The sequence below is a fragment of the Lytechinus variegatus genome, chromosome 1 (assembly GCF_018143015.1).
Source record: "Lytechinus variegatus isolate NC3 chromosome 1, Lvar_3.0, whole genome shotgun sequence".
Classification (NCBI taxonomy): Eukaryota; Metazoa; Echinodermata; class Echinoidea; order Temnopleuroida; family Toxopneustidae; genus Lytechinus; species Lytechinus variegatus.
Genome location: NC_054740.1, coordinates 89,049,325 through 89,070,290, shown reverse-complemented (window position 1 = coordinate 89,070,290; position 20,966 = coordinate 89,049,325). Strand labels below are relative to the sequence as shown.

General features: G+C 35.4%; 1 protein-coding gene across 1 annotated transcript; it reads left to right on the top strand.

Annotated features, from left to right (window-relative positions):
• The first annotated feature begins 732 nt into the window (after positions 1-732).
• LOC121427542 (solute carrier organic anion transporter family member 4A1-like) lies at positions 733-15,780 on the top strand. The gene is made up of 11 exons (XM_041623991.1): positions 733-1,192; positions 2,230-2,614; positions 4,914-5,069; positions 5,531-5,630; positions 6,982-7,103; positions 8,673-8,927; positions 9,364-9,556; positions 10,352-10,517; positions 11,698-11,948; positions 13,926-13,987; positions 14,778-15,780. The coding sequence occupies exons 1-11, from the start codon at positions 944-946 to the stop codon at positions 15,026-15,028; spliced, it is 2,190 nt and encodes a 729-aa protein (XP_041479925.1). The 5' UTR covers positions 733-943; the 3' UTR covers positions 15,029-15,780.
• The last annotated feature ends 5,186 nt before the right edge of the window (positions 15,781-20,966 follow it).

The following is a 20,966-nucleotide window of genomic DNA, read 5'->3' as shown; positions in this document are numbered from 1 at the left end:
GATTGGAAACATCAACATGAAATTTTGAACATATTCAGATTTGCCGATCAAGGCGATATGAATAAATGCCTACTACTACTGTTACCGTCCTCACAACGTTGTTACGCTGCTCGGGATATGGACCAGGGTTTCAGAACACAATAGTGGAATGGCCCTGGCCCCTAATTCCTAAAAAGCCTGGATTTAAGTTTAATGTTAGACAAGCAAGCTGCAGATTTGCAGTGTTTAGTTTCAATAAATTTTGGGTTTTTTTATCAATCTTTGTTTAGCGCAATTTAATACTCTTCAGTCTTCACCCTTCAGAAACATCAAATAAAACCTCTGTGGAATATTCATACGGCATACATGTACCACCGACCCTACCAGTTCATCATGATAACTGATATGTTTGAACGATATGTTCGACTAACGTTACTTAGCCTAACTTAGAGGTCCAATTCTTCATCATGACACAGAATTCGGCACGTGGGACCACTGGCACTGTTGTCTCAATATAGCGGCCATTATCATGCATAAGTTATGTATTAAAATAATTTATAGGCAGGCAAGTTAGGCATATTTTAACTGTTTATTACGCACCTACTGATGACGAGAAGATATCAGGCAAAAGGCTTCATAATATTTTTTTAAAGACCAAAAACATGATTGGAGTCGGAGCGTCGGCCTGTACCGTCGCGAAGTGTAACCTCCCGCGGCCCGGCCCGCGGATCATGCGCTGTATGTACCACCAAACCGTATTTCGAGATCGTGGACACGACCCCGGGACACGACGCGTCGACGGTGGATATTTTTCTGATCATTAAAACTTCATTTATTTTAAGTGTTATAGCGGGGATTGTGCATCTATAGGATATTTTCCGATTTTTACCCGTACGGTATTTCAGAAAGATTACCTCTGATTACGTCAGACCTCGGGGCTCAGGCACAGGCAGATACGGTAGATATGGCTGTGGAAAGCAGAAGCGGATTGTCGGTCGACAGATCACGGGGACCACAGGGAGAGCTCCAGGAAGGCTCGATGGGTGTATTTCTAAATGCTGGCGACAGGGGTGCCGTGCTAGCGGAAGATGAAGCAAACGAGATAGATGACGGAGATGATGATGTTTTTATAAGTGAAGATGTTATCTCCCAAAAACTTAATGAGAAGGAAATTTCATGTGGTTGGTGTGGCAAAAGTGCTAATTGTTTGAAGGTAGATCGAGATCTAATCAGGTTTAATACTAATGATGGTAATACTAATACTAATACTATAGGCCTAGCCTGAACTTCAGGGCCGCCCTGAAGCCGTTATTGAATTGGAAACTTGAATAACAATCTCAAGCTGGATCTTGGACATGATCCGAGTTAAAATGATCGGGGGGGGGGGGGGGTTAACCTAAAGTGCAAAGCAGCAACCCACCTGTGTGGTGGAGGGGGGGGGGGTTAATAGCAGAGATGCCAAGTTCAAAGACCAGCTATGCGTGAGATTTTCTGTGAATCTGAGTGAGATCACAGACATTGTGTACAAATGTATATGGGGATAGGCTGTGATAGTTGCGTGAGACAGAGATTTGAGGGGATGAACAAGAGTCCCAAATGCTTGCCTTGAGTCTCACGCATAATGCGTGAGACTTGGTAGCTCTGTAATAGGCATTTTATTTTCTACACCGACTATATTACCGTACTGAGTGTTTGGTTGGTTTTGTCAAAATTGTGTAATTTAAAGTTAAAGTGATTTTTACCTTTAAGTTACATTTTATAAAAATAGGCCTAACGAGTAACGTTACCGTACATAACTTAACCTAGGTTGAGACTATTATGAAAAGAATCTTGTGAGCCAAAATGAATAAACCTCTAAATTGTGCAATTTTAATATTTTCAATTTGCTCATTTCCATTTTCATGAACAAATTTTATACATTTAATAATAACGGTGTACATGTATGTCATAGACCAAAAATTTTGGTCTATGACATACTTGTACACCGTATGTACACTGAAGCTTTTGGCAAAAGCTTCAGTACGTCTCTGTACATTGGCTGTTCCGCTGAACTACGTTGGCTTCACTCACCAATACATACCAATGTGGATGATAGTAAAATGCCAGAAATTGTTAAATAAGTCCCCAGAAAGGACGGTTATTCCTGTCTACAGTACGTCATTACCATTTTAGTGAGTATAAGTATAATTTTAATAAAAATTTTGTTTTTACAAACTGAATTTTTTTGTCTTTTTCCCCACTCTTATCCAGATTTGCAGCACAATCAAGGGCTATCTCTTGGCCTTTTCACTCACAGGGCTCTTCCATTACCTTGTCCCTTTTGGACTCCTCTTTGCTGTCCTCACTACACTAGAGAAACGCTTCCATTTTTCTAGCAAAGAGAGTGGTAGCATTGCCAGTGCCTACCAGTTCTCTGCAATGTTCTTTACAGTCTTTGTGGGATATATCGGAGAAAAGGGAAACAAACCAGTCTGGGTTGGAGTAGGAACCTTAGCATTGGCCGTAGGGTCTGTCCTGTTCTCTCTGCCTCATTTCATATCAGATCCATATCATGTGATACCATTCAACCAATCAGAAGAGGACAGTCTTGTGTGCCCAGGTGTTGACAACTCATCCATGCTTCAGGAGAAATGCGGTAATGTTGAAAAAAAAACCTTTCTGTGCACACGTGTCATGTACTTTAATTTCTTTTAAATGCATATGATATTGAGATTTGAAAAAAAAAAAATATATATATATATATATATAATGGAGGGAAACACAGGTGTAATGAAGGTGCTCCCGTACTATACATGTATGCAAATTGTCAAATTTGAAAGTTAGTGCACACAGTCATATCAATACATTATGTAGACATACACTAGTTTTAATTTGTTTTGATAACAAGATTCCTGTTGTAAATTGATCAGTAGCTTGTATCTGCTCATCTTGCAAGCCACTTAAAATCTTACAGTATTTGAGTTGAATTACTTGAATTTGAAAAGGTTATATTATTGTACTTTGCAGCAAAGAGGATGCATTGTCATTTGTCTACAATTTACATTTGATACAAAACTGGTCAAAATCATCAAACAATAACTGGAATGTACATGTTTTGCAACTTGAAATATGTAGAGCTTGAACACACCAAAAGGAACGAAAGAAATTATTGGTTGTGGAAGAATGCATTTTTGATAAGCATCTTAATTTGACAAGAAAGGATGAAAAAAATTTAACAGGTGACCAAAAAGCATGAGGGAGTCAAGGGATAAGTGAGCATTCAAATTCAATGCATAGCTCCAGTCAGGGAATACTCTACCACCAAACCATTCAAACAGAACAATGGAATTTATATTCATATCTATTTTGCTCTTGTGGAACAGAGAAAAAGTAAGATGAAAGGACTTGTCAGAAATTGTATCCATCAAGTCCTGTTCTATCTGGCAGTTGCCATTGTAACAGTGCTTTTCAGTCAATCAAGTTCAAGGAAAGAAAAAAAATGTTGAGGAAATACTCCCTAGCTGACTAGAATTGTGCATTATTTATTAAAGCCATATCGCTTTCTAAACTACTCAGATTTATACCACACTCCTCATAGTTATATCAATACTTGTGCTTGGAAAACACTACCCCTAAATACACTTAAACAAGTTAGAGTACTTTTAAACCTTTTATTCAGCAATCACATTTACACCTTGCACTCATAGGGATTAAAATGGTATGGGGATGGGGTGAGTGCTAGCTCTTCCCAAGGCTTCGTTCTGCTCAGACCCGTATATAAATATTAATGATAACTAATTTTTTAATTTAAATACATTAAATGTCAACAAACACATAAACATTTTTTTATAAAAATGAGTGGAAATAGTGGTTTAAAATTCCAAACATTGGTTTTTGTCTCGCCTTCATAGCAGACTGAGACAATAGGCACTGCTTTTCCGAAGGCAGTGGTGGCGTCAACACCAATTCTTAACCAAAGGTAAAGTTTTTGAAATGACAGCATTACTTAGAAAGTCTATAAACCTAGTACATGAAACTTGGCCATAAAATTAATCAAGTATTACTTATCATTTTGCCCGAGTTTCAGGTCACATGACCAAGGTCATAAGTAATTTAGGGTCAATGAACTTTGGCCAAATTGGGGGCATCTGTTGAATTATCATCATAACTTTGAAAGTTTATTGGTCTAGTTCATAAAACCCTGACATAAGAGTAGTCACGTATCACTGAACATCCTGTGTGCATTTCAGGTCACATAACCAAGGTCAAAGGTCAATGATCTTTGGCAATTATGGGGGTATCTGTTGAATTCCTATCATAACTTTGAATGTTTATGGATCTGATTCATGAAACATGGACATAATAGTAATCAAGCATCACTGAACATTTTGTGCAAGTTTCAGGTCTCATGATTAAGGTCAAAGGTCATTTAGGGTCAATGAACTTTGGCCGATTTGGGGGTATCTGTTGAATTACCATCATAACTTTGAAAGTTTATTGGTCTAGTTCGTTAAACTTGGACATTAGAGTAATCAAGTATCACTGAACATCCTGTGCGAGTTTCAAGTCACATGATCAAGGTCAAAGGTCATGTAAGGCAAATGAACTTTGGCCATGTTGGGTTTTTATGTTGAATAACCATCATATCTCTGTAAGTTTATTGGTCTAGTTCATAAAAAGTGAACATAAGAGTAACCATGTATCACTGAACATCTTGTGCGAGTTCGAGTAGTTTTCAAAGTCAGCACTGCTGCTATATTGAATCGCGTGATGCAGGTGAGACGGCCAGAGGCATTCCACTTGTTAAATTTAACCGGAGTTTTCTCTTTAAAATTTTATGCAACAGGCCCCAGGTATTTCTTTGCCTATTTACCATAATTTGTATACTGTAAGGAATGTTTTTTGTGTATAAAACTCAAGATGAGTCATTATTTCTTTTGTTCGTTTGTTTACAGGTTTGACTGAAGGTGTAGAAGAAGCAAGTGATAACTTCATTGGATTATTCATATTTTCAATGGTTTTGATTGGTTTTGCTGGGTCTCCAGTCTTTACTCTTGGTGTAACTTACCTGGATGAGAATCTAAAGCCAAAAGACTTTGGACTTTTCCTTGGTGAGATCATATTCTGATATTAATAGTTAGGATGAAAATGTTGATTCATTGCTAATATTGTTGAAAAACATTTGTAATTTGCCACTGCTATTATTTTTTGAATGTTCGTGTAGAGTTTGGAAAACTTTCATTGATTGATTTTTCAACTTCCCTAATGAAACATTTGTACCTTGCATTTTTCAGGTCATAAATTCTCTTTAAATTGTTGTTAGTATTTTTATAATTCATGTACAGGTATCTGTGTTGAAAACCAGTGTATTATACTTACTATTTAAATAAGTGTGTATAAACAAACTATGAATTATGCACAAGGTACAAATTTGCCAATCACAGGCAAATATTTTTAGGACAAGATTTGGATCAGATGTTTGATTGCCCATTTGTTTTACCATATTCCAATTGACTTACAAAACTGATCTTTTTAATACTTTCTATTTTTGTTTTGTATTACTGTATATTAGGTATTTACACTGCTTTCCTGAATGTTGGTCCAGCCTTAGGCTTCTTTGTAGGGGCATTAACATTATCAATCTTCACAGATATAAAACTTGATGAACACAGGTAATAGTTCTTCCATTCTTCTCCTTTTCCTCCTCTACCTGCCCTTCTTCTTTTTCTCCCCATCTAATGCCCTACTCACTTCAGAGATGCAAATCCTCCGATTCCACCTTAAGGTGCCCGAAAAAGGACCCAACTCCAGCCCTTTCTATCGTAATCTTCATCCTCCTGATTTTTTCCTTAAATTTATGTTCAAAATAGATAGTAGGAACTGTGCTATCATCTTATACAAATAATGCTCAGGTTGCACCAGAGTCCATTTTGCAACCTTGGTCACAAGATGAGAGCTACATGCTCATACTTTAATGCCAGTCTCAAAATCCTCCCTGATTCTAATTTCCAGCAGTTAGTGTTTCTGCTGAGGACTACTCGTCTTTCCTCTTCTGTTATTCCTCTCCCCCCACCCTTCCCATTTTGTTTACTTTTTTTTGTTTGCTTCTACTCCTGCTCCTTCATTTTCTTCTCCATAAGAGAGTGAGAGGGAGGTTGTACCCCCTCTTTTTCCTGATGATTTTTGACCACATGTTTTACAAAAAAATGACAATCCACCCCCCCCCAAAAAAAAGGCAAAAACTTAACAATGAAAAAATAAATATCATTTTTTTGTATCTGTTGATCAGTAATTATGGACTGGTGTAACTCTATTAATCCTATTTTTCATTCAGATGATAAATTAACCTCTCCTTTCAGCAAGCATGATTCTCCCCCCAACCCAATCCTGGCCCACTAACCCATGCAATTTAATGAATCAGGAAGTGCCTGCAAATGAGATATCAATTGCAGGAAATAGCTTGGTTTCATATTTATTTCCTATGTAGTTGAAACGTGTGCTACTGTATGCAGATTTATACTACAGTACTCTTGTCTTACTGGTAGTCATCTGACTTTACCGACTTCCTCAAATAACATTAAAAAAGTACCAAATCTCCCATCATTCTTTCATTCCTAATCACTGACCATAAAAGATCATTCCCTCATTGAGTTAAATTAAAGGAACAAGAATTATGACCCCCCACGCCATTTACACTGAGCATCACCTTGCCCCTTATACCATGGCAATACTGTATGTATAAACAATTATGTTTGACTGAATCAGATTATGTTTCCATTAGTCATTGCTAAAATGTTACACCCTAAAACCTTTAATGTAAATGAATTTCCCATTGTCAAAGGACTACATTAAAAAGAATTCCATAATTAAATCTAAGACTGAAAAAAAAACAATAATAATTTACTTCAGTTTTGTGTCATCTGTGCAGAAAATCATATCATTATAGTATCTGTTGGCTAGACAGTCATAGATGTGTGTTTTGATCAGTATCCTGCATTTTTTCTTTTATTATCTTTACTGAAGTGTATCATTAACCTCTGACCATCCTCTATGGGTAGGAGCTTGGTGGTTGGGCTTTCTTATAGCTGCAGCCATTGTGACTGTCTTAGCATTGATCATCATGGGATTCCCAAAGAGACAACCAGGTAAGTAAGGACCTTCTAATACAAAAGATACAAATCATTTGTAAGTTTGCTAAAAAATAAACTAATAATCCTGAATGGTAAATAATGATCATATGTTTTTAAACATCAGGTTCATTAATGATCTCAGTAAGCAAATTAGAAATTATAGTACTTCAAGCATATTGGAAAATAACGAATGAATTAGCATGAAACCAGATAAAAGATGTAGTTTGATTTTGTCTGACCTCTTAAAAGATACCCATGCAAGAGTGTCCTAGTTTGAATTTTGAATTGGTTTTAGAACACTGTGAAATTGTTGCCTGTTTCCTCTAGTTTAAATTCTGAATTGGATTTAGAACATTGTGAAATTGTTGCTTGTTTCCTCTATGCCTGGTAGGCCTAAGACAGCATTTCCTTATTGAGGAACCTTGTTTTGATACCATGCACAAAGTTGAATAGTGTTGCATTGTTGGATTTATAAATGTCATTGTTCTCTTTAAGATTTTTAATCTAGATGTTAAAGAGAACCTCTCATACTGAAATAGCAAGGTGTGTTACCAGAAAGGCATACATACTTTGTTCGTATCATTCATTGAGCTGTTGCAATGTGCTTTTTCCTCTTCCTAGCAAGTAAAAGTAAAGATACTTTAAAGCTAAATAATGATGATAGCAGAGTTTTTAATAAATGCAGAACACCCTAGGGTCTTTATGCATGAAGAAAAGCAGGAAGTATGGTAACCTCATCAACTGAAATTTAGATATTAAATAGACATTATAAACATAACGTATTAAATATAGATTGAACATTCAGAAAGAAGTGTGTTTTTACTTCCATTTTGATTCGATCAAGTTTGATAATATATCTAGAAGTTAGTATGAGAGAATTCCATTTTGCGGGTGCAGCTCTCAGGAAAACTCGATCCCCTTGGGATTTGGTCATGACAATAATTCCAGAGAGATTTCTTGAAGCAGAACATTGATTATGATGGGGTTGATTAATTTGGACAAGTTCTTGCAGATAAGCAGAGGCAATATCTATCTAAATGTTAATAAGAGAAGTTTATTGATCGAATGGGTAGCCAGTGAAGGTCAGATGAGATAGCGGTTATGTTTTCAAACTTTCATTTTTCTAGTTAAAATTCTTGCAGCAGAATTTTTGGATATGTTGTAATTTAGTGAGAAGTGATTACTAGATTTTACACAGTTAACTATTATAATCATCTAGGTAACTTATAATGAAGGCATGTACTAACTGTTTTCCTATCCAGATATTTTCTAATTTTACCAAATTTGTGAAAGCCAATTACTACAGTCCTACGAATATTGTTAACATATGACGTCATTCCTAATTCATTTTCAACATTTCCCCTACATGTAGATCCTGTGCCTTTGGGACAGGCTGAATGATGGAAATATTTAGGGTGGATGTATCTGAGTTTCTGTGACAAGATGTTATGCAAAATTATTTAGTTTTTCCCAGAATTCCCCTTCAACTATTCCAAATTGACCATTTCATAATTCATCCAAACTTGGCAAACTCTGTACATACATGTAGGGATAAATGATATTCTTTTTTTCTGAACTATCCAGGGAGTGAAAAAATAGCAGAAAGACGTCCATCTGAAGCTCAGAAAGGAAGTGAATTCAAATCCCAGGAGGGATTTTTTGAGAAGGTACTTGATTTCCCAAGGGCACTATGGAAGATCATCACCAACCCTCCATTTATGAGCATCTGCTTCGCCATGGCAACAGAGTGGTTTATCATAACGGGTGTGGCAGTCTTTGTACCAAAGTTCTTTGAAGCACAATTAAACATGTCTTCCAGTCAAGTTGCAAGTATACTAGGTGAATGTTATATCTTTTCTACTCTGAAGAAACAAAGTAATCATTGTAATTGAGATTAGAAACTACTTATTTAATCTCTTTTATTGACAAAATGTAGGAAAATAGATATTGCATTTATTTTGTGAGCAACCATGTTGAGCATCATTTTGTTTTCTTTTTTGGTGGGGGGGGGAATGAGTTATGTTGCAAACTTGCAACATATATATATATTTTTTTAATTAAGCTGTATTGTGTTTATATCACTTCTATCACATTCTTTTCAAATATCTTGTGGAACGTTAATAAAACATTTGATCATTAATTTTCATCCATCAATTTTTTATACAATCCTGATTATGATTTGGTATGAGCAAGTTTGTTATTAAAAATATATCACAAACCAGATTCTTGATATGTAGCCCTCTTCTAATATGTTCTTCTATCTTTGATTTTCTAGGTGTTTTATCAATCACTGCTCAGTTACTTGGTTCCTTAGGTAGTGGAATAGTCATTAACAGACTGGATCTGAAGTTTAGAGGCCTTATCAAGCTATGTGTTATTTCTGTGTTGATATCATTATTAGCATCACTTGCATTCATTATGCACTGTCCTATGGTGCCGTTCGCAGGTGTAACTGATTCCAAAGAAAGGTAAGTATCAGGCAGTTTTCATTTCTTTTATTTTCTTTTCTTTATAATCTCATCGATGGTTTGGAGCAGAATGAGCAATACATACATTTTTCTTTGGTACTCTTATAACACTTTTTAGGAAATATTAGTTATACAGGATATGTATTGTGTTATTGTCATGTATTATTTTTTATCCAGATTTACAAAGTTCCTGAGAATGAATTAGTAACATGAATCATGACAAAACTGTTGTAGCTGAATACTTACTTTATTTGAAGTTTCTAAACACTGAAATACTGCAGCATACATTTCATGGCATTAGTGAAGTATCTATTATGTTGTCTGTTTTTACAGGAATTAATTCCTGTCATGTTCCCATTTAATTCACCTGTGTTGGTTGCAGCATGTATTGTACAAATTTCTTAAAAATAGGCTGCAACACCCTGACACTTTGGTTATAGAGTCTGCATTGTGAATTATGAAATATCCTTTTTGCCTGCTGGATTTTTTTCACAAAAAGAATAATTCTTTTGTACAGATTTTACCTATTGAATTTTTTGCCAGATCAATGCTTTGTTGTACAGTCATTATTTTATGTGCATTGAATTTTCTTACTAATGCATATATTTCTAAACCAGGAAGTATTGTTTATTGATTAATAATGAACTATCGTTTTTGCCTACTGGATTTTTTCAACAAAATTAATTCTCTTCATACAGATTTTTCTAATAATGTCATTAATTAGAGTCATTACTTGCCACTACATATATTTCTAAACCATGAAGTTTTGTTTAATATTCTTGTCTTTACTCCTAGTACTAAGTCAGTGACTGAAGCTGAGAGCATGTTCCTACTGCCCTGTAATACCCATTGTGATTGCCATTCTAAGTCTTTTGAACCTGTATGTGGCAGTGATGACATCATGTACTATTCACCATGCTATGCAGGATGCATCCGTAAAGACACATTTGATGAAGAAGTGGTAAGTGAGAATAGTGGAATTAAATGAATTGAAATGATTGCGTTCATTTCATTCATCATATGAATAACATATAAATGGAGTTCATTCAAGAAAATTGTAAAAGTACAATGTTCATCATGATGTGAAAAAAAAAAACATGTTGGAAAAAAAACATGTTGGAAAAAATGGTACTCGTGAAGAATGGGAGGCAGCTGGGAAGGCACAGCATTATAAGTGCTGCTATTTTGGCTTGTTCAGACCAGGACTTGAAGATTATAAACCAAACTCTTCTTCATACAGGGTGCCACTTAACTATGTGGCTTGCATTCTGAATCATGATCTGCGCATATTCTACGCTATGCGCATTGCCGTCACAATGGATGAACAGATGGTCAGTTGGCTATAGGTATCAGCTGATTTTTTTACATGATCTGCATTCTAACTGCAGATCCAATGTGTTATTTTATTTTATAAAGCTAATAGCTGAAAATAATCCATGAACCAATGTTTTTCAGATACCACTACAATTTCTGAATACTTTTCTCTGAAGTGCTGCAAAGTATGACCTTGTTTTCAAATAAATGGTATAGTGGTTTGGAATTTTTCCTCGCATAGATACAAAGACTTTGGCGCGCTATTTGGTGTTTTAAATAGCACACTTGCTCCAACAAAAGTGCTGATAGTTTGAAAACAAGCACATGATCCCTTATTTTTTAATGTTCACACCGCTTAAGTGCACCTTCCTCTACAAGCTTGCAACTTTTTGTGAAAATGACATGAATTTTGAATAGTCCAACATTTATTGTACTTTTCAGATTTGTTATTGAAAATTTCAACTTTTTGACATCTTTCTCACCATTTGAAAGAAATTAAGGTGCTGCTAGCCTTAAAATGACAGAAGAATAGCAGTATGAATGAATTATCCCTAGGTTAAGGGGTGAAATTTCTATTACTCTTTCCCTTTGTCCCTGGCAAGTTGGATTTGGGTAACAGTGATGATGTCATGGTTTTCTAGCATTTCATTTGAATTACTTACAAAACATTAAAATCTTAATCATTTACAATGAAAGAAATATATCTTGGACCATTTTCATCTATTTATTGAATGTAAGAATTTTTTGATATCATATCATGCATCCCTACAATGCAATCCATGATAAAAAAACAATATATTTGCATGTATTTGTATTCCATTCCTTAGGTATTCCGGAACTGCCAATGTATCAGTACTAACATGCTCCATGCTGCATCATCTCAAATACCTGTCGGAAGTGAGAATATCACAGTAACCATTGAATCATCAACTCCTCAAGACTCCCCTGAGGAAGACTATGCTGTCCCAGGACGATGTAGAACAACATGTCCTTACACGTGGCCCTACTTTGTTCTATTATGGCTGTTCTTCTTCATAAATGCCTTTGCTACTGTTCCTGCCTGGGCTAGCAGTATAAGGTGACTGAGTTTTGTTATCTTTTGAATTGCTCTTGACTAGGGTGTAGGGGAAAAGTTTATGGTATCCTAAAAGACCACATTGGAAGGGAATAATGGAATTGACAAATAAAAGGATACACCAGTTAAAGGTTGTCAGCTACAAACTACATTTGTGCAAGTTTAATGCACTTTTTTAGCTTACCAGCAGAATGTCTACTCCCATATTTTCTTTTCTCATTGGAATGGTAAGAATTATACTGACAAAAGGGTTTAGAGCTAAAAGGTTCTTCACATGACAAAAACTAATTTCAATGTCAGATATAAATTGCTCTAAAACATGATTTTGTGTATGGGTGCAAATGCAGTTTTCTCATTACTCATCAAGATATGATTTATTCCTTCAACAGCTAAAAGTGGTTGATATTCGCATAATAATGTTTCAGAAAGTTATGCAATATATTTGGCCTAAAATAATAAAAAACAAAGGTCATGCAAAGAAATATGTAAGAGATTCATAAATCAATAGAATTGAAAAGAAAGTAGTTTTTGTCTCACCTGCGAAGCAGAGTGAGACTATAGGCGCCGCTTTTCCGACGGCGGCGGCGTCAACATCAAATCTTAACCTGAGGTTAAGTTTTTGAAATGACGTCATAACTTATATGGACCTAGTTAATAAAACTTGGCCATAAGGTTAATCAAGTATTACTGAACATCCTATTAGAGTTTCATGTCACATGACCAAGGTCAAAGGTCATTTAGGGTCAATGAACTTAGACCATGTTGGAGGAATCAACATCGAAATCTTAACCTGAGGTTAAGTTTTTGAAATGTCATCATAACTTAGAAAATATATGGACCTAGTTCATGAAACTTGGACATAAGGTTAATCAAGTATCACTGAACATCCTGCATGAGTTTTACGTCACATGACCAAGGTCAAAGGTCATTTAGGGTCAATGAACTTTGGCCGAATTGGGGATATCTGTTGAATTACCATCATAACTTTGAAAGTTTATTGGTCTAGTTCATTAAACTTGTACATTAGAGTAATCAAGTATCACTGAACATCCTGTGCGCGTTTCAGGTCACATGACCAAGGTCAAAGGTCAATGAACTTTCTCCGAATTGGATGTATCTGTTGAATTACCATCATAACTTTGAAAGTTTATGGATCTGATCCATGAAACTTGTACATAAGAGTAATCAAGTATCACTGAACATCCTGTGCGAGTTTCAGGTCACATGATCAAGGTCAAAGGTCATGTAAGGTCAGTGAACTTTGGCAATGTTGGGTTTTTTTGTTGAATAACCATCATATCTCTGTAAGTTTATTGGTCTAGTTCATAAAAAGTGGACATAAGAGTAACCATGTATCACTGAACATCTTGTGCGAGTTAGAGTAGTGCACTGCTGCTATATTGAACCGCGTGATGCAGGTGAGATGGCCAGAGGCATTCCACTTGTTATTATCAAAGGTTATTTCAAATACAATTGTTGGAAAGACTGCGAAGAATAATTGCACAAAACTTAGCAACTCAGTAGCTTTATTAAGTGGATTAGAGCAATAACTATGATTTACTCATAAATTAGCAGAAATAATTTATGTTAGAAATATCAGCCACACAGCCTTGTGTACAACATTGCACACAGTCATTTTGTGAATGTTCTCAGTGCTCACGATCACAGTGGTTAAGATATTAAGGAGGGGCATTGACTCCCCGAAAAATGCCTGGCCTCGTTAGGGTAGATTTATTCTGACTTTAACAGTGATAATACAATTTAGTATGGTTCTTATACAGACCACTGATGCATTGAAAGGGGTATGAAGAGACTCTTTGTATTAACACCACCAATAGATAATGCCACACACAGTTGTGAGAGTTGAATTACATCATTCTCCATTGGACACATTTGTCCCTTATATCATGCTTTCTTTTTCCTGTTTTATCTTTTTATATTATTTTATTTTTATATCTCTTTTTCTATCTGTGCACATAGATGTGTGTCGCATTCGCAAAGAGCCTTTGGTCTTGGGGTGCAGACTGTCATATATGGCCTCGGTAGGTAATCTATACATGTTATGTGATGGTCTTGGGGTGCAGACTGTCATATATGACCTTGGTAGGTTATTTGTATACATGTTATGGAGTGGTCTTGGGGTGCAGACTGTCATATATGGCCTCAGTAGGTAATCTATACATGTTATGGAGTGGTCTTGGGGTGCAGACTGTCATATATGACCTTGGTAGGTTATTTGTATACATGTTATGGAGTGGTCTTGGGGTGCAGACTGTCATGTATGACCTTAATAGGTTATTTGTATATGTTATGGGACGGTCTTGGGGTGCAGACTGTCATATATGGCCTTGGTAGGTAATCTATACATGTTATGGAGTGGTCTTGGGGTGCAGACTGTCATATATGGCCTCAGTAGGTTATCTATACATGTTATGGGATGGTCTTGAGGTGCAGACTGTGTCATATATGGCTTTAATAGGTTATTTGTATACATGTTATGGGATGGTTCCATTAATAAAATCTTGTTTTTGCATAAAGAATCATTTCATATCTAGTAGTGAATGTTGATTATAAAGTAAGACATTCCATTTTTTCAAGTTACAATGTTCCTTTTCAGGTATATACAAAAATCAATTAGGTCTCTCTTAATAAATATATAAACGTGTAAGAAAGTGCACTTTTCCATTGTCTGTCTTAAAATGCAAATTGAGACAAAATTGTGTTTTTTTGTATTTTTTCCATCACATGATGTAGCAGTTAATACATAGTCTGTAAAGAGAGCAAACTCTTTTGTTTTTGCTTACTGATTACTCTTATCATTTGATCTTGTAGGAAGCGCCCCAGCACCGATCGTCTTTGGTTTGTTCATTGACAAGTCTTGCCTGGTGTGGGAGTCTCTATGTGAAGGATCTCAGATATGCTGGCTCTATGACAACCGTACCTTGGCTTTCACCATGCTAGGATTGTGTCTATGTGGAAAGATCCTGTCTTTCATCTTCTTTGGTTTAGCCCATGTCTTCTATCGACCTTACTTGGACATCAAGGAGGATGAGGGAATAGAAGAGGAACAAGATGAAGTATAATGGTCATTGTCTATAAATGGGTGAATCAAGATGGATGAAATACCTACCAGTTTGGGTCCCTGTATCATAACTGATACACTCAGTCATACAAGTAAGCATAACAAAATAAGTCTTGGGCAAATGCAGGAATTACAATTGATTGTAAGTATTAAGGGTATCTTTATGTTACACATGCTTTTTTAAGTCTTTCTATACTCCCGTGGAGGACACATCTGGGAGGATTATCATACAGTTACACTTGGACTTAAATTTTTTTTTTTTTTGCAGAATTTTGAGATGTCCGAGTATTGAGATCATACTCAGGATGGGTATTATTGAGTAATTCATTAATGAGACTGAGCATTAAAGTACTGTTGATACATGTTTGTCTTACCAAACTCTGTGACCATGTCTTTCCATCGATCAATGTAGAGGTTCGGAATAATGAGAGCAAACATAGACCTTATGGGGCTTTCCATACTAAACAAAGCCCTAAGAAGCTTTCTATAGGTCCTCTTCAGATGGTCTTAGTATTTTTACATTTTATATACCCCTTTGTCTTTCTTGCCTTTTCTTTCTTGTTCACCAGCAATACAATATCACAAAGATATTTTAAACAGTGGTATATTACAAATATGTTCATTTTGAATAGGTTAAAAAAAAGTTGTATGCAAATATCCAAATTATTTACCAATTCTATCTCTCTCTCTCTCTCTCTCTCTCTCTCTCTCTGATATACCTTTGTGTGCCACTGTGGAAAGTTGTATACTTAACCCTAAATAGACTGGGCTATTTCGACGCCTATAAAGACTGGGGGGGGCTGATTCAGCCCCCCCTTATGATCTCGGCCGTTGATCGCGCGATCGCGACGAAAATTGGCACACGCATTACCCATGGCATTATCTACAAAACTATAACATCAAATTCGGCAAAAAATCTCATGTCTCATTAATTATGTTAATTTATGCGTAAAATCATCAGTTTGCTCTAATTAATAAAATGTAGCCTCTGAAATGCTAATTTTTATTTCACATACTCTAGATAGGCATCTGATTAAATTGATTTTTTTTTAATTTCAAAATCAAATTTATTTTCTTATGTATTCTATTGTTTTCTAAATTTCTTATGTATTTCTTTGTTTTTCGACTTTTTGTTTTTTATTGTTTTTTCAATGGAAATTGTCAGGGACTTTATTTTGACCATAAACAAGATAAAATTAATTGATTTTAAGCAGTAAAAGGAAAAATAATGAAACATTGGCTGAATGAATTTTGGCTAAGAACACTATTTGCATTGGATTTGTACACAAATTCACGTTTTTGAGTAATTTTGGGTCTGCATGCACTTACGAAATGTTGCGTAATTTTGGAACCGCGTACCCGGGGGTCACAATTTTGGTCTCAAAAGTTGCGCGAGACTTGAAAGTAAAAAGTCAGCGAGCGACGCGGTCAAAAAATTTCGCACAGCAGATTTATTGCGAAAAATGTTGAGGGGGGGCTGAATCAGCCCCCCCCCCCAGTCTTTTTAGGCTTAAAGAGTATTGTTTAATTTTGGTATTACCTTGCATTATTTATTCAACAGTGTATTTTTGTATTTTCTGATTTTCATTTCTTGCAAATGACCCATATTACTTTATTAACTAGATTTCTCCCCAAAGTTTGAAGATTAAAAAAAATGTTGTTACTTGATGAATAAATTAGCAGAGAGATGAATATATCAATAGAATACTGCAGGAAACATTGTTTTCATTGCAGATATTGATCTTGATCAAAGTGATTAAAGTATTAAAGATGGTTGATAAAAATCATGCTTCAAGATTAAGTACATGTGTAATGGTAAGGTATGTATTCTAATAGTATCCTACAGTATTCGCCATTAGCTGCACTTTCTTCTTCAAACACCAAATTGTTAATCTAGCCTCACAGTAAGTGAAATTGAATTAATAGAGGGGGGAAAAACAAATATAATGATGCATATTTCATGAAAATCGGATTTTAAAATAAGAAAGATATGTCATTAAAAGTTTCTCTTACCGGTATTTGAACAAAACAGTTCAGGCTACTGCACACACCTTACGACCCGACTGATCTACGATTGATTGAGGGAATATGTGACGTCACAGCTCTTGTCAGCTTGAGGGTCACAGGCCGGTAATAGACAAATCACAAAGAAAATCGTAAGGATTTGACATGTTGAATCCTTACAACTGGATCGCAAGCTCAATCCAACTTCCAGCCAATCAGACAGCAGAGTCACAACGCGTACATGATACGCAACGCTCATAAGCAGTAGTAAGAGTAATTTTCTCATTTGCTATGGCAAAAATAAAAAAGCGCATGTGTGAGTCCAAGCGGCATGTTAATCGGATCGCAAGGTGTGCGGTATCGAGGCTTATGGCTACCTTGCTATTTATCTCCCCTCACTTAGTCGCAGACCAGTCGTAGACTAGTCGGGTCATAAGGTGTGCAGTGGCCTTTTCATGTACAACATAGGTCATATGCAAATCAGAGAGTCAATCATGTCATAAATTTACTTATCTTGTGTATTTTTTTTATATCTGAAATATAGAATATTTCTTCTTGTTTTTAGATAAGACAACAAGGAACTATCATTAAATCACAAAAGGTTGTAAAAAATCATTTCCATATTTACAATGAGGGATCAAAGTATCCCTGTGTTTCATATTGTAATGAAAAGAAAAAAAAGATACATGTATTTAATATTTCAGATAATAGAATACAAAAAATTATGAGTTGATGACATAGGTCCCATCAATTGCATCGGACTGAAAGTGTACACAATTATTTTGTGTAATTAAGCAAAACTTTAGAACTTTTTTGTATCAAATCAGATTTTGAGGAAATGTTCAGCATCATGTTTGTTTGATTGTTTTTCCATTAAAGTTATTTTTCTTATTTATTCATTCATTTATTTTTATTCATTTTTAAATTGTTATTATTTTTTTTTGGGGGGATGGGAGGGTGGACTTGTGACATATATGTAATAAGCTATGTGAAGTGGATCATTGTTGACAGGGGTATATCCATGAGGAGGGGACATGTTCCCTTTTAAACCAGATTTTTTACACCAATATTACCCTGTAGTGCCCCTCTTGTCCCCCCCCATGTAATGATCTGGTTAATCATTGTGTCAGTACTAAAATCCTAATAGATCTTAGCTGCTTTTGTTCTTATTCATAAGCATAGCATTGCAAAAACCACAGAGTACTATGCGGCATTTATGTTCCACTTGCTTTGTTTCTCTCACTTTATCTCAACCGTTCCTTTATTGATGATTAATGCATTGTTTTTATTTTCCCTTTTTTACATTAACTGCTGTTCTCATGTAGTTACACTCATGTCTGCTCATAGTTTTATGTTTTTGTTATTTTTGTTTTAAATATTCAAAATTCTTACACTAAAGCAAGAGTGGATTGTGTTGAAAAGTTATTCATTTTAGACATCCTGAAATATTTTGATATTATGCCATATTTTCTGTTAAACAAAACATGTTGTGAAAGATTTTATTTTGATAGCCGATTTAGGTATGTTTATTGCATGTGATCTTAAGTCAAATGTAAACATCAAAGAATAGGTTTTACTGAAATATGTTTGGTGCTTTAGTGAGGATAGTTGTTCAGAGCTTTTTATGAAGATTTGAAATAAAGTGTCAATGTTTGAAATGTATTTCCTGCAATGCAGTATGAAGAAAGTACTGAAAAGTCCGATTGTCCCATGCATGATATAGATATATTATTAAATCATTGATGATCATGAGCAATCAAAAATATGTCTAAGAAATGTTCCTAATTTGTGCTTAGATTTATTTCAATTTTACTTATGCTTTATTATCTGTGCAATTTGCATTCAAGAAAACCAGTGAAGTAGTCATTGCTAAAGTTTTATTCATCATGTTGATTGTTGTCACTAAAAGCTTTTTTTAATTTGTATTATTAACTGTTGATTAGAATTGTACTATCTGGTAAACTCGTCAACTATGAGATTGTAATTTATTTAAGTGTGTCCTTAGAAGTGACACCAGAGTATTTTTTTGTTAAAGAGTATAATACCATGAAGGATTTGTGTTTTGATGAGTAAATTACCACTTTCACCTTAAGTATTAATGTCACTTCAGAACTTTACTGGAGCCCCTTAAAGAATTTGATTTCTTCCTCGACTGCCTCTCATGTTCAAAAGTTCTATTGCACGGTTTTAAGTCTCTTATGTCTTCTGTTTTATTAAGTGAATGAGTGCCTTGAATGTATGTTTTATGCAAACAGTATATTTATATGAGGTTATAAACCAGCCTTATGTTTGGACTAAAATTCAATAAAATTATGGTTTCCTTGATGAGAATTGTTCTTGCTTGTTGTTATTTTCAGAAGTGATTTTTGTCTCGCCTGCATAGCAGAGCGAGACTATAGGGATTGCTTTATGATGGCGGCAGCGGCATCTTCGTCAACATTGAAATCTTAACCAAGGAAAGTTTTTGAAATGTTACTATATAATTTAGAAAGTATTAGGACCTCGTTCATGAAATTTGGATTCAAAGGTATTCAAGTATTCCTGATCATCTTTCTTTATTTTCAGGTCACATGATCAAGGTCAAATGTCATCTACGGTCAATGAACTTTGATCATGTTGGGGATATCAAGATCTGTATTTTATATCATATGAATGGTGTTTTTTTCGTGACTTATTATTCATCTTAGTTTTCAAAGTCGGCACTGCTATATTGAATCTCGTATGCAGGCTAGACTGCTATAGGCACTCAATTTGTTTTGTTTTTATTAATACTTTACCATAGAGATTCATGAACCCTTTTTCCAACCTTTGGCTACAAAGAACGCTGGATGCTTATCTAATAGAACAGAAAATTTGTATAATAAGGGAAATTTTGTTCTGCTGGCAGGTTTGAAGTCCTTTGTCCATTGGACAAACCTTTGTGGATATTTGATTTTAGTAGATAGTGCCCTCTCTCTGTACGTGTAACGCGATCATTTTCAAATTTACTGTACTTCATAATTTTATTGATTAAATTTTCGGAGATCATATCCTGGAACCCTCTATTTTTCAGAAGTAGTTTTATATTACAAAGGACAGATTACACAGACATAAAAAAATGATTAAAATATTCATGAAGTAATGATATGCAAATTCAACCTACGGTATACTGCTCTCTCGCGTCGAGCACATGAGTAGGCTACTGATGGGGGAAAAAATTCGCACCTGGCAAGGGGGTGGGGGGCTTTTGGTGAACTATTGCTGAAGAGCTCTGTGATACCACCCTTTCCGTTAAAAAATGAATTTCAGCGGCATGTGTCAGCAAGGAAGCGTAGCAACAAATCGAAAAAACATATTTGGAGCCATGAATTCGAATTCGCATTTTGAACGTACCGAAACTGTCTGTATTCAGGGAATTAAATATTGGAGAAATTGGGAGTTTGTGACACCCTAACGAAAAAAAAAAAAAGAATCGAGCAGCACCATTAAAAAATGAAATGAGGAATTTTCATTTCAAATGATAACAGCGAGTCTTCACAATCGCGTCGGGGGCGGATTCTACGAAATAGAAAATGTATGTGAAAAGAGCCCATCAAATCACAATGAACAACTGAGGGGGCTTTGTCGAAATGGTGAACCGGGACAGCTAGTCATAAAATTATCAGCTGATGAAAATATATTATTGCAATATGTAGTTTGTCCAGAGTCCTGGGGGCGTTTCATGAAAGGACTTGTCGGACGTTTTATCTGACAAGTCCCATTTTATCCGACAGTTACCATAGGAACAGTGCCTCTCTGCCAATCAAAATCATGGAAAGATGTCTGATCTGACAACTTGTCGGATGAAAATATAGATGAAACGCTCCCCAGGACGACATGTTTTGATTCACCGATTTTCGACAAAGATTGCTTTGTCATGAAGGGCTTTTGATAGTACTGAGTGAGGTCTATATTTT